The sequence below is a fragment of the Typopeltis vanoorti genome, chromosome 16 (assembly GCF_054136105.1).
Source record: "Typopeltis vanoorti isolate ZY-2024b chromosome 16, IOZ_Tvanoo_1.0, whole genome shotgun sequence".
Classification (NCBI taxonomy): Eukaryota; Metazoa; Arthropoda; class Arachnida; order Uropygi; family Thelyphonidae; genus Typopeltis; species Typopeltis vanoorti.
The window spans coordinates 38,799,923-38,814,948 of record NC_143564.1 but is presented as its reverse complement, the minus strand read 5'-3'; the positions used below and the strand labels follow the sequence as shown (position 1 = coordinate 38,814,948).

General features: G+C 34.2%; 1 protein-coding gene across 1 annotated transcript in view; it reads left to right on the top strand.

Moving 5' to 3' along the window:
- The first annotated feature begins 560 nt into the window (after positions 1–560).
- Positions 561–15,026, top strand: part of LOC150097961 (uncharacterized) — a 52,710-nt gene continuing 38,244 nt past the window's right edge. The window contains exon 1 of the mRNA XM_090406646.1: positions 561–628. Within this exon, the coding sequence (XP_090262772.1) occupies positions 561–628 (68 nt within the window). The remainder of the gene's footprint in view (positions 629–15,026) is intronic.

Here is a 15,026-nt window from a genome sequence, read left to right as displayed (position 1 = left end):
GATTAAAACCTAGAAACATTACAAATACAATAAATACCCATAGCATCCAGGTGACCCAAATGTTAAAAAAAAAATAAAATAACTACAGAGAATGAGTATTTTCAGTTAAGTATTACATGTTGCATGAGACATTAAAAATAATAACAAGAATTTCCTGAGTATTATACTTTAATTCTGAATATATATTTTTTTATTTGATTTTATTATAAAATTATTTAAAAAAATTAATAGGTTTATGTATTTGATGGTATAACTACTTAAATTTTTATTAAAACGGTCAATTTTCTGGGTTAAACTGAAATTCGATTTGTTTATGTGTATTTCACCATAATGAAAATTTCCAGGATTATAGTTCATCGCATGCTGTCATGCAACCAACTGATGCAATTGTGCAGCTACAGTTAAAACGATGTTCCAAATTTTTGATTTGTTGAATTTCTGGATCGTGATTGGTTTCACCATGAAGTCCTAATAGGTTCACTTTAGAGTTATTTTTCACACGCCTGGCAAAACTAAATCGTATTTAAATCAGGTAGATCTTCCTGAGCCATTTTGAGATCATGTCACGCGAAGCTCACCTATCACAATTTCGTCATGTTGAAACAGATAACATCGGACGTGGTAAAAGGTAAAGGCTGCCTCTTTTTTTCTTTTCTCAAATCGTCAGTGCACAATAAGATAAATATCATTTTATGAGGGAACGCGCGATGATGATAAGGAATAAATTTTACTTATTTTTATTACAATATTTAATTTCATTTGTTTTATTTTAATGATATATATATATATAACATGCTATCGATTTTGATAGCATGTTATATATATTACCTCTAGCATGTTATATATATTATCTATACCAGTTTTAACAAAGAAAATGAAAGCCATCAGCTGTTTTATACATTTACGCCTCAACTTGAAGTACATATCGACTGTTCTCCACAAACGAGCACTGGCTTTTAAGCATACAGTAGGAATCACTGCAACATACTGAGATCATGATTTACTGTTAAATGATGCCACCCTTGCTTTTTTTTCTTTTCGGCTTTTATATCACTTCCCGTCACTCCCCCCTTGTCATAAATTGTCACAGCTGCTGAATCCTACAAAACGCGGAGAGAGAGAGAAAATAAGTAAGCAAAATGCGCAGAGCTGTGTCTTTAAAATTTCTTATAAATTTCTTTGTGTGATTTTAGAATTTACATTTTAGTATTTATATTTATAAATTTTTGGTGTTTACCCATAATCACACAACATATTTTGAAATCATAAGATAAAGTCTTACCGGTCGCGTAAGGGGTTTCCTTATTTGGCACTTTATATTTACTGTTGAAAAAATTATGAAGGCTTCTTTATATATATATATATATATATATATATATATATATATATATATATATATATATATATATATATATATATATATAAAGAAGCCATAATTTTATGAAGGCTTCTTTATATTATGTTGCAGTTAATTTCATAATAATTAACTGCAACAAAGATGCTATCAACGAAGCTCTTTTTCATAAAATATAAAAATGTTGGTGAAAATTATTAGGTTAAAATACGAATCAACAAACTAAATAGCGATTGTGCTGAATTGCGCAGCGCAGTTACGAATATGTTCTGATGTGAGTGTTAAATAACTAACTGCAACAAAGATGCTATCAACTAAGCTGTTTTTCATAAAATATAAAAATGTTGGTGAAAATTATTAAGTTAAAATACGAATCAACAAACTAAATAGCGATTGTACTGAATTGCGCAGCGCAGTTACGAATATGTTCTGATGTGAGTGGTGTTCATCTTTTAAAATCTTCAATAATATGACAAAACATATGACAAAGTTTTGACTTATTTTATTATTATGATTATTATTACTTGACACCTCCAAGGACTCATAGGGCAGTCTACTCTACACCATCTTCCCTACTACTTAATTCTCCAAATACATACAACGACACTACCATCTACCACCCATCATCGCAAGAACAGTATTTTTTGTCTGTAAATTGTGTGTTTTTTGAAGGCCGATTTGCTTGTACGAGGGACGAAAGACCAGAGTTTCTGGGGGAGGGGGAGGGGTAAAAACCCTGCTATCTCTATGAGATCGGATAACTCGCCTTCATTTGATCTCATATAAAGATTCCTCTCATCACGAGGGGGAATCACACTCAGGCCTTTTCCAATCGAAGGGTGACTTACTGCAAGATTAGTGTTCAGGCGTTTCTTGGGTGACAAAATGATTTATTTACCAGTAGGGTGTAGCCCTACCGTGCACAACCCTTTGATATCTATCAGACAGCCAAATTGCCAATCCACTGCTCTCCAACTTAAAATACAAACCCATACGTTGCAGCTCAAATATCAATTTATCCTGTTACATCCTAGCAAATGCCTTTTGCAAAATCTAAAAAAAAAAAAAATAATATATGCATTTCCTTCAACTGCCTTTGTTACTTTGTCATAAACATTAACCAGATTACGGAAACAAGAGCGCCCCTTAACAAATACATGCTGACCTTCACATATAATATTTTTCTTATCTGCCCAAGTTTGTATATACGAGCTCTTACCAATTTCTCCAATAACTTAGCAACCACAGACGTAATGCAAACTAGTCTATAGGTTGATGCTTCCATTCTCCTACCACTCTTAAGCAGTGGCACTACCTTACCTTCCTCTCACTTCTCAGGGACTTTCTAGTTGTAAGGCTTCCATTAAATCAATTCAATGGAGCAGTTATTTCTTTAGCACATTCCCTTAAAACTCGTAGTGAATTTTCATCCAGTCCAACTTGCTGACATCCAGAGTACTTAGGACTGTAAATACATCCACTTCATTTATTTATTTCTAATCTGTCAACCCTCTCCAACCACTTTGGAATAAGACTCGCGTCGCGAGAATGAAACACTCTAATAAAGAATGCATTAAACAACTCTACAATATTATTCACTTGTTCCATCTAGCAAGACAATTCATCCACAATCATTCCTCTTGTTGGCAACATAAAAAACTAAAATAAACTAAAAATTCAGGACTGTCCCTTCAATGTAGTACTAGTCTCCTCTCATATTCTAATCCCCCCCCCCCCTCCTTGAACTTTATATTCCTCATCAATTGTTTACCACCTATACAGTATATATTTTCTCTATACTCTTGTATAATATATAATATACTTTATACATTTTCCGTAACCTCTTTTCCATCCAGTTCTTTTTTTTTTTTTTTTTTAATCTCAGTGGTCATCCATTTTACTCCAATTTTCTTATTTTTTTTCCACTAGTGGTACACACTGTGCTGTTGTTAACAAATTGTCCTCAACTAGCTTCCATACACAACTGATCTTTTTACCTTCCAATTCTTTATTCATGACCCTGTCTCAATCTGGGACATTGTATGAACCAATTCGAAACTCTTGATCCTCGCGTTCGCTCCAAAACATGCTATCTAAGATATTTTTCGCACAAGAATTACAAAAATTGAGTTTACTTATTACCATAGACTAATTCCTCTATCTGATATGTATTGCCCGCCCTAATTGAATTCACCTGCTGTCGACTTACAAAGCCAATTTTCCTGAACATTTCTTGTTCATTCCCCTCTACGTTTCCTGGCCCTACCAACTTTCAATTCACACCACACACCCTCAAAGCCATGCGCATTATATCGAGAGAGAGAGTGCATCTCCCCAGCTATCATGAATATATCACCGCTACTCTGTTTCTCTTCCATATCCTGCTGGAAAAAAAATATATTCTTCTTCCTCTTTTCCTGTCAGGACATCATCCTTTGCTAGCTATGTTTCACTAATACCAATAATCTGAGGAGAGATTGAATTAATCAGCGTGACTAACTGATTCCCTTTATTCCTGGAGCTCCTAGTATTAGTATATAGAAAATGGTGCCTTTTCTCTGTCCTTGTTATTTTGAGAACATTATGTATTATTTCTGTTGTCACTGTGATCTCATTATTAGTTACTTGAATATTCTTCGTTGTCTTATGTTGAAGATATATTCCTTTACAGAGGTTATTCATTCAGTTTTCAATTTTGAAAACAGTTTTCAGACTTGGTAGTCACAATGCTTATGCAAAACGTCTGCATTAATTAGTTAATTACATAATTGCTTTCCATGAAACTATGCATTATGTGTTTAGTATATGATCATTTGCTTGGATTTTTAAATAGTTACAGGTTCTACCGTGCTTCTCAAAATAAACACAATTCTTTTTTTACACCATTCCTGGATATTGTCGAGCTAGTTAAAAACGAAATAAATACTATCATTAACAGAATGCTTGCTCTCTGTTTCGCTATGTGCAGGCTCATGAATCTTCTACTACGCACGCTCTAAATTCATGCTATCTCCCTTCTTTTTTGGTTAAAGGTTAGCACGTGTTTTGCCATGTTATTGAATTAAAAAAATAATAATGATAAAGTATATTGCCTATGTAATATACTTTATCATCTTCAATATATATCGCACTCTGTGCTCTGTGCTCAAATTGTCGATATTTAGCCTGTATCTCCCACTGCTGGGTAAAGGCTTCCCATTATGGGATGGTTGGGTCTAATTCTCCCATAATGACCCACTCTATATTGGGACTGTGTGTGTATATATATATATATATATATATATATATATATATTATATATATATATATATATATATATACTGTATATATATATATATATACTGTATATATATATATACATAATGGGAAGTGACCTTTCCATTATGTATATATATATACATAATGGAAAGGTCCCCTTTCCATTAATACAATGCATAATGGGAAGTGACCTTTCCATTATGCATTGTATTATACACGCCTGAAAGTATTGTATTATACACGCCTTTGCATTATGGGACACATACTATGGCAAGTGATATGAAGCTCTGACGTGAATATATTTCACGCGCAAAACTTTGTTTTTCTTACTTGGGAAAAGGATTAAAACCAAATATAAAATTTCTTGGCATCTTTAACGTATATTACACCCAAAGTAAAAAAACTTTCTACATATATAAAGACAATCACAAACATCCATGCCCTAAGCAGATGCAAACCCCTAGCCATTTAGCTGGAGCAGCAGATAAGCTCACCAATCAGGCCGGCATGCTCAACTTACTTTTTTTTTTTTTTTAATATATAACAGTGAAGGTTAATTGTTTTGCTTTATTATGCAATAGCAGTAGAAGTAAAAGAAGAATTCACAAGTTGCAATTCTCAGTTGTGCACTGCTATTTTAACTTTTTCATTTCATAAACATCCGTCAAGCATGAGAACATAACTTGCTCTTGAGTAACTGCATAATCGTGCTTTCGCTTTTCACTTTGCATTTACAACCTTTTTTTTTTTAATTAATGTGTCATTCATGGAAAAACTCGTTTTATTAGTAATAGCATTCATGTAGTTAATTTAACATTTTAATGCATCATCATCAGTCTAAGGGACAGTCCCTGTCGCTATGGAGAGTTTCCACTTCCTAATAATCTTATTTCCTGCTTTTCTCTTTAGTAGTTTTTAATTTTATGCAAAACAGTTGGAATGGAGAGAATCACCCCAAAATTTGGTAACGGTGGATTCAATCGTGTTAATCTGTATTCAGCACAGTTGGACCGCGCAGTGTTTGTGTGGTAGACAAGCACAGGAGCTTTTAATCTAGATTTAAAAATCAAATACTCTGATAATACATTGGTTTTAGGCTTGATATTTATTCACGAGATATTTATTTTCTTTTTATAAGCAGGCCATGTTATTTCAGCAAACTCTTGTGATAGTACTCCTTAGTACCTTAACACACACACACACACACACACACACACACACACACACACACACACACACACACACACACACACACGCGTTTTACGGTTTTATGCCGCTCCAATTATGTACGCTTTGCTATGACTAAGATCCGATTTTGTTAACAGTGTAAATTACCTTGATGGACCTGTGTTTCACTCAGGATTTCTCCATGAGTGCAGGTCATAACAGTGTAAATACAGATACATTATTTTAGTTATCATTATCATCTTTCCCTTAGGCATGATCAAAAGCTTTTCTATGCCTGCCTAGAAAAAGATGATAAAGGGGAAGGGGATAAATGATATATGAGATACATATCATTCCTTTATATAGGGGCGGTCCAAAAGTATTTAAATATCGTCAATGTGAAGTATGGATATTTTTATTTCAGATGGTTAACACTAACCCCTAGAGTGTAAGAACAATTTGAAGTGTATTAAAGGCTCCCGAACATCCACTCACCTTGTTATTATTTATTATTATTTTTAAAATTTTATTCATGTTTTTTTAGGAAAACCATGAAAGATATATTACTGGATTTTTTGTCAAAATCACAAGATTTGTCAAAGGAACTAGTCCTCATAAAAATCACAATAATTTCATTGTAACTTTGCTGTTTGCAGTTACAATGAAATTATTGTGATTGTTATTATGTTAATTCTGTTATTATGTTAATTCTGAAAGTTACTATGTTAATTCTGTAAATTATATCTTAATTCCGTATTTCATATAGGGGAAGGTTTGTATCTCTAACTTTTTTGGATTTCAACAGAAATGTACAAAGAAAGCTATGAATCTAGTATACATAAACAAACAAACGAAAAATTACTAACGCCTTTAACTCCCTTACAGGCGCGAGGCCATTTCAGCCCATCTAACTTGTGGAGACTGAGTTGGCAATTCAATTTCCATTAGTAGCTAGAGATAGCTGGCCCAAGACCATCCACTACTTTTAAAAAGTGCGTCCATCTCGTGGTCCATAACCCTAACAGAATATTTTTAATGTCTGAAATAGTGTACGTTCTACGGTCGATTTTCTTGAGTTTACATGACGAAAACACGAGTTTCCGGATTAAAAAATAACCGCTTGCTCACCAGAGATTCACCAACAACCCTCCATGCAAAAATTCTCTTCACACCATTCTTCATCACATCTTCATACAGCTTCCAGGGATGGCCTCTTGTTCTTCCCATCTTAACGTCCATTCTTTGTATAATTCCTTCTGAATTAAATCTCTTAACTATTTGAAGGTCTCTATCATATCTCTTCTTTTCTCCTATCCACCAACCTATGTAATGCACATTCTCACAAACGCTCTTCATAGCGAATAGTCCAGACTCCTGATATCATTTTGGTTATTCGAACCCTTTATAGTGTTTTCACATCACAATGAAAACCAAGGGTTTTCATTGTGATGTGAGCACAATCTGAGCACAATAGTAGACCATTCGTGGTCTGACCAATGGCTTATATATTTCTGATCTATTCCAGCATACAGAGTGGCTTTGTTGGTCATCATTAGGATTATTTGAAAAAAAATAGATTTAATGACTCCAAGACCGAGATAACATATAAAGATTTTAATGATAAATACTACTAGTTTCGGCATATGGCAGCCTTCTTCAGGTATTTATAAAGGAAAGGAATACTAATAAACATTGAATTATTTAAACAAACTGGAAATTACAGGTACAAATTGCCTCACATAATCGATACATAAAAACGTTGTATTTTTCAAGTTGTTCCAACTGGCGTGCCATTGTTTGTTGCAATTGTGCGTGCAAGTTCACGTGAACGCCAATATTGAATAACTGCAGCATGGCTATCTGGGATGTTATAACTTAAATTATTATTTAAGTGGACCGGGTTCAGTAGGATTTCCCTTGATTCTACGATTTTCCTTTCAAACTCATCTTCACAGCGAAAAATATTTTCTGATCTATTCCAGCATACAGAGTGGCTTTGTTGGTCATCATTAGGATTATTTGGAAAAAGAACATGACTGGATAACGCAGTTGCATGAGATATTTTGTATGAGATGTCTCTCTTATGCTCTTCTATGCGTTGTTCAATAGATTTGTTAGTTTTACCAAAGTATGGGATATTGCAATCACACCACAATTTATATACTCCATGGTACTTAAGGTTGTGATGAGTAGGTTTTGGATGGCTGATTAGAGAGCGGATTTTTGGAAGTGTGGTGAAGAAGGTCCTGATATTATATTTTTTAAGGACTTTAGCTATTTTCTTAGAGACTGTGCTAATGTATGGAATGGAGATGCTACCTTTAAAATTAATAGTCTCTATTGTGCACTGCTTAGGAGGGTTCAGAAGAAATTTCTTAATTGTTTTTTCAGAGTATCCATTTTGTTTAAAAATAAGAGTGAGGTGATTCATTTCTTTTTGTAGTTCATCTTGTTCATTTAAGAGAGAACGTGCTCTGTGTCCTAAGGTAGATATAATTCCAAGTTTTTGTGGTGGAAAATGATGAGAAAGATTATGCAGATATCTATTGGTATGCGTAGGTTAGTTTTCCTCAAACTTTGTAAGTTCCATGCAGTTTTTTCCAATTTCATCTCTTTTAAAGAAAAGATAACAACGGAACGCGCTAAAAGAATCTATCGTAAAGCTAAGATGGATCTCCTCAGCGAAAGAATTACAGACACAAAACGTGGTTTAGCTATTTTGTTCAGCACTAAAAGATCTTTAACTCAAAAACTTGAAGAAATTATGGATAATGTTAACTTACATGATTTTATCATTAACAGTGAAGCACAAGCCACACGAATACAAAACAAGAATAAATATACTCTTATCAAGAAATTTAATAATCTAATAAGAACACAAAACAGATCTGGTCATAGTGATGCCCGTATTAATCCTGAAAAGGTTGTAGTGAACAAATCTTCTCATATGTTAACGGATGCAGAAACGAATATTCTTAGCAAAGGTCTCAATTTTATTCCCTCACCAAAATTTATCCCTAAAGAATCTCTTCTTACAAAAATAGAAAAAGCAAGTTCACTCATTCCTAATCATTTGGCGAAACTTCTTCGTATTGAATCGATTTTTATTATAAATAATGCCAAACCTCCAACAGATAATATTTCAGTGGCTGAAAGAAAAGCCCTAAAAAATCTAAAACAGAACAGTAACATTATTATTTTACCTGCAGATAAAGGCAACTCTACGGTCATCCTCAACTCTGAAGATTACCACAACAAAATGCTTCAATTACTTGAAGATAGTTCAATATATTCAATTCTTCAGGAAGATCCTACAAGAGAATTACAAAACCGTACAAACAACTTGTTAAAGACTGCGAGTGAACTTCCTCATAATATTCGCCTCTCATTACGCTCTCTACATCCTCTTATCCCACGCATCTATGGAGTTCCAAAAATTCATAAAGAAAACATCTCTCTTCGCCCAATTGTGGAAGGAATTGATTCACCTACATATAAACTTCCAAATATTTAGCAAAGTACCTGTGTTTCTCCAATAAATCTTCATCTTTCATCAAAAACACCACAGATTTTGTTTCTCATATTAAAGATATTCCCATCGATGATAATGATATTCTAGCTAGTTTTGACATTATATCTTTATTTACTAACGTTCCTACCGACGAGGTACTTACATTACTACAGGACAAATTATCCAAAAAAATGTTCACTTTATTAAAGCATTGCATTCATTCTGGTTACTTCAGATATAAGGACTCCATTTACCAACAAAAACAAGGCCTGGCAATGGGCAACCCTTTGTCCCCAGTGCTAGCTAACATCTTCCTTGAAGACTTTGAAAAGAAAGCCATATCTTCCTTCTCATTTAAACCAAAAGTTTGGAAAAGATATGTTGATGATATATTCATTATTTGGAATCACGGGAACACAGCTCTCACAGATTTACTTCGTCATCTAAACATCCAACATCCTAATATAAAATTTACTGCTGATATAGAAAATAATAACTCTTTACCTTTCTTGGATGTTATGCTTACACGATGCTCTGAAAGATTAAAAATCTCTATGTACAGAAAACCTACGCATACAATAGATATCTGCATAATCTTTCTCATCATTTTCCACCACAAAAACTTGGAATTATATCTACCTTAGGACACAGAGCACGTTCTCTCTTAAATGAACAAGATGAACTACAAAAAGAAATGAATCACCTCACTCTTATTTTTAAACAAAATGGATACTCTGAAAAAACAATTAAGAAATTTCTTCTGAACCCTCCTAAGCAGTGCACAACAGAGACTATTAATTTTAAAGGTAGCATCTCCATTCCATACATTAGCACAGTCTCTAAGAAAATAGCTAAAGTCCTTTAAAAATATAATATCAGGACCTTCTTCACCACACTTCCAAAAATCCGCTCTCTAATCAGCCATCCAAAACTTACTCATCACAACCTTAAGTACCCTGGAGTATATAAATTGTGGTGTGATTGCAATATCCCATACTTTGGTCAAACTAACAAATCTATTGAACAACGCATAGAAGAGCATAAGAGAGACATCTCATACAAAAGATCTCATGCAACTGCGTTATCCAGTCATGTTCTTTTTTCAAATAATCCTAATGATGACCAACAAAGCCACTCTGTATGCTGGAATAGATCAGAAAATATTTTTCGCTGTGAAGATGAGTTTGAAAGGAAAATCGTAGAATCAAGGGAAATCCTACTGAACCCGGTCCACTTAAATAATAATTTAAGTTATAACATCCCAGATAGCCATGCTGCAGTTATTCAATATTGGCGTTCACGTGAACTTGCACGCACAATTGCAACAAACAATGGCACGCCAGTTGGAACAACTTGAAAAATACAACGTTTTTATGTATCGATTATGTGAGGCAATTTGTACCTGTAATTTCCAGTTTGTTTAAATAATTTAATGTTTATTAGTATTCCTTTCCTTTATAAATACCTGAAGAAGGCTGCTATATGCCGAAACTAGTAGTATTTATCATTAAAATCTTTATATGTTATATCGGTCTTGGAGTCATTAAATCTATTTTTTCAAATGTATAACAACCGAGTAAAAGCTGATCGCCACATATATATATATATATATATATATATATATATATATATATAGAGAGAGAGAGAGAGAGAGAGAGAGAGAGAGAGAGAGAGAGAGAGAGAGGTACCACCACCTCTTTATCCCCACAAAATACACACATATATATATATATATATACTAGGGGCTCTAACGCCTACGGCGCCCAACCCCCCCGAGTTCCGGACTGGTAGACCGGTTCTCCTTGAATTCTGATGGCACGAATTTTAAAGATTCGACACTCAGGCTAGCCCCTGAGTTTAAAAACGTTTCAAATAACTTGACAAAAAACGTGACACAAAAACGTTACAAAAAAAGCTTATCATTTTATATTATATATATATATATATATATATATATATATATATATATATATATATATACATACAGAGTGTTCGGGATAAATTTGACATATTTATAATTAATTATATTTTTCCGTAAGTTACATGTATTAACACACACTTCTCTTCATTTAAAAGTTTGGACCCTTCTTCATTCATATACAAGATGTCAGAAAGGATGGATAGCTGGAACCCACCTGAATCATGGAAGAGAATAACTTGTATCATGATGATTCGTGCCCGCCATCAAAATAAGGATATTACGACTGCTGCCCAATGCTCCCTGAATACAGTAAAAACAATCAGGCATGAACTAGAGACTTGCAATGGTGACTACGAGGATGTAGCAAGAAGAAAGATCCCTAGCAGACGATCTGATTGCGTTCATACAGCAGAATTCCTCGCAAATCTGCAGGAACAGGTGTTGAAGAACCCTGGCATTGGAATTCGGGCTTTGTTCATGGAGTTGCTAACTGTAGTCAAGCCCTGGATAACAAGGGTAGCCAATGGTAGGCCGTATGTATGGCAGCAGGATTCGGCCCCTTGCCACACCTCTGGGAAAAGTCAAAAATGGTTGTCTGAAAATTTCTACGACTTCACCAGTCCAAATGTTTGGCCTCCAAACTCCCCAGACCTTAACCCCATGGATTATTTTGTATGGGGCGCAGTTGAAAAAGACACCAATCGCACTTCCAGTAATACAAAAGCCCAGTTAATGGATAAAATTAAAACAGTTTTTGCGGCCCTTCCCAGGGAGACTGTAGCATCAGCTTGTTCGAGGTTCCGAAGCAGAATTGAAGCTGTGATCGATGCTAATGGTGGTTATTTTGAGTAAATCTTGTTGATAGTATTGTAATTAACTCTGCCTGTAATGTTTTTTTGTCAATTCATTAAATTTAATAGATACAAAGAAGATTTTCTTTTTCCTTACGAAACTGTCAAATTTATCCCGAACACCCTGTATATATATATATATATATATATATATATATATATATATATATATATATATATATATATATATATATATATATATATATATATTTATTTATTTATTTATTTATTTATTGTCAATTATATATATATATATTTATTTATTTATTTCTTGTCAATTATATATATATATATTTATTTATTTATTTCTTGTCAATTATATATATATATATATATATATATATATATATATATATAATTGACAAAAATGGGAGAAAAAAAAATCCTTATTCCACCCACAGTACAAATGTACTGTAGGCTTAGCAATAACCTCTCGTGGGTGGTACCACAAAAAAATGTCAATATACTTTTTACTATAGCAGCAATGATGTACCGTCTTTGCAACACGTGCGATGTACTCTAGGAACTTCAGTACGCTGTCTACTATTCCTCCAAGATCCCGAATCTCATCCACCTCCTGAAGTACTGCTCCACCAACACAGTACATAGCCTCATATCTCTGTATCCCAACATCTTGCATTTGCTAATATTAAAACTTTAACCCCACTCATTTGTCTAAGCTAAAAGTCTATTCAAATTTTCCCCTGTAAAGAATTAACATTAGCACTATTCCTGATAACTCTACCTATGAAGAAGACCAGCCCCCTAAGTTAAGCAGTAGGGGGCTGGTCTTCTTCTTCGCCGCTGGTCACCTTCCTTTTCTGAAAGATACTGCTTCATCGTATACAACTTGCTGGTATCGTTCAGAGAGCCAGTCTCCGGTTCAGCTGGCCAATAGACTATCCTCTGTAGCTTGTACACGACCTTATCACTTGGTAATCGATCAAACGCTTTTGCAAAGTCCAAAGATACCACTGTATATGATTCTACCTTATTCAACACATTCGTGACTATATCACAAAACGTAAGCAAATTGCTAAAACAAGACCTGCCCTTCACAAACCCATGCTAACCATAATAGAGAATCTTATATCCATCAACTCAATCCTATATTCTATTTTTAACCAATTTTTCCTACACTTTGATCACAATGCCGATATACAGACTGGTCTATAATTGGAAACTTCTGTTCAAACCATGCTGGTGGAGAGGTATTATTTTACCTTCTTTTCACTCCTTAGGAACCTTCCACACTGCAAGACTTTCATTAAATAACCAGGTCAAGGTCAAAACTCTTTTGCACATTCTTTAAAAATACGTGCTGATATGCCACATATTCCCACAGCCTTATTAACATCTAACCTAAGCAGCACTTGATACACCTCTGATACTTCTACATGTTGCACAGCATCATTTACACCACTGTGATATACATTAATAAAGTGTTCGTTAAATAATTCCACTAAATCGTTTGCTATGGTTACTCTGCTACCATGACTATCCACGAGTGTCAACCTGCCATAATTATTTTCCCTCTTGCTTAACAGAAAAATTCACTTCTATTAGCTTTAACCAGACTGGCCAATATCCTCTCATGTTCTACTTTTTCTTTTTTATACCATGTCTGTCACTTTTCTGGCCTTCAGTTGATATTCGTCATGCATCTGTTCACTGCAAACTAATTTAATCCTCCATAACAATTTCTTTTGTAATACTGCTTGCTTGATTTCATTTCTCATCCATATCACTCCTACTCTATCTATTCGCTTAACACTTTGTATGTAATTATGTATTGCTTGCGTCAGATACTGTCTTATCATTCCTCATGCACTGTCAACATCTTTTCTACACAGTTCGTCAACCCAATGTATTGATGCTAGTTGACTACGGAGCTACTCATAATAACCCATCTTATAATTCCACATATTGATTTTTTTTGATAACTTCCTGTTGGAGGATCTTCCAAACGGATACCTCATCATCACTTTCACCAACAGGTGACAGTGTTGATATCTCATTCACAACCACATCCTGTAAGGCTATCGCCAAATATAACACGATAAACCTCATGTTGCTTCCATGACATGCTGCTTTAGATAGTTATCTCACAGAAACTCAACAAATTCCCTCTCCTTCTTACTATACACTATCTCTTCTTTCTAATTCACATTCCTATAATTAAAATCTCCCGTTAGAATCATCTTCCTTTTACTTGCTCAACTTATTTGTCTAAACATTTCGCAATCACTACTCTCCACATTCCAGCCTAAAACAGCATCCAATTGGATATACTATTCCATTGATTTCAACTTCACACCAAACAGCTTCAAAATTGTTCACACGTACTACTATTTCTCACTCTTGAAGGACACAATTTCCATTATTGTGTGAGACAATGACCTTCAAGTGTAACAATTTCTACTAGTGTTACCATTAACAATACTCCCTCCTGCTCTCTTCATATTTCTGTCCTTTCGGAAAATTCTTTATCCTACATTATATCCGAGTCAAGACAGTATCTTCTGCGATGTTTGTCGACAAAACCTAAGAACGTGTTTTATAAATATCAACATGTTCTCCCTATGTTTATATATTATGTGTGTTCTTTTGGTTGGTTTGCTGCATTGAAGGATGAAAAACCCGTGTTTCGGGAGAAAAAAAAAACTCTGCCACTACCTCAGAATGACTAACTGATATTCAGATGAAAATCAGCCATAAAGATTCGCGTCCTAGATGGGACTCTGGAGTACGCTCAAATTGAGCTGTTTAAGAGTTTTTAGTTGTTTCATAATTTTGAAAATTTATTTATTTGTGTTTTTTTTTTTTTTACATAATCCAGAAACCAGACTCAAGAGACCAAACAAGAATCCTTCTTCAAGCCACTTCCAGCACCAATAAGCAAACGTTGCTCTCATACCTAGCCAAGAAATTCATTTCCCACATAAATTCATTCACTAATATCTA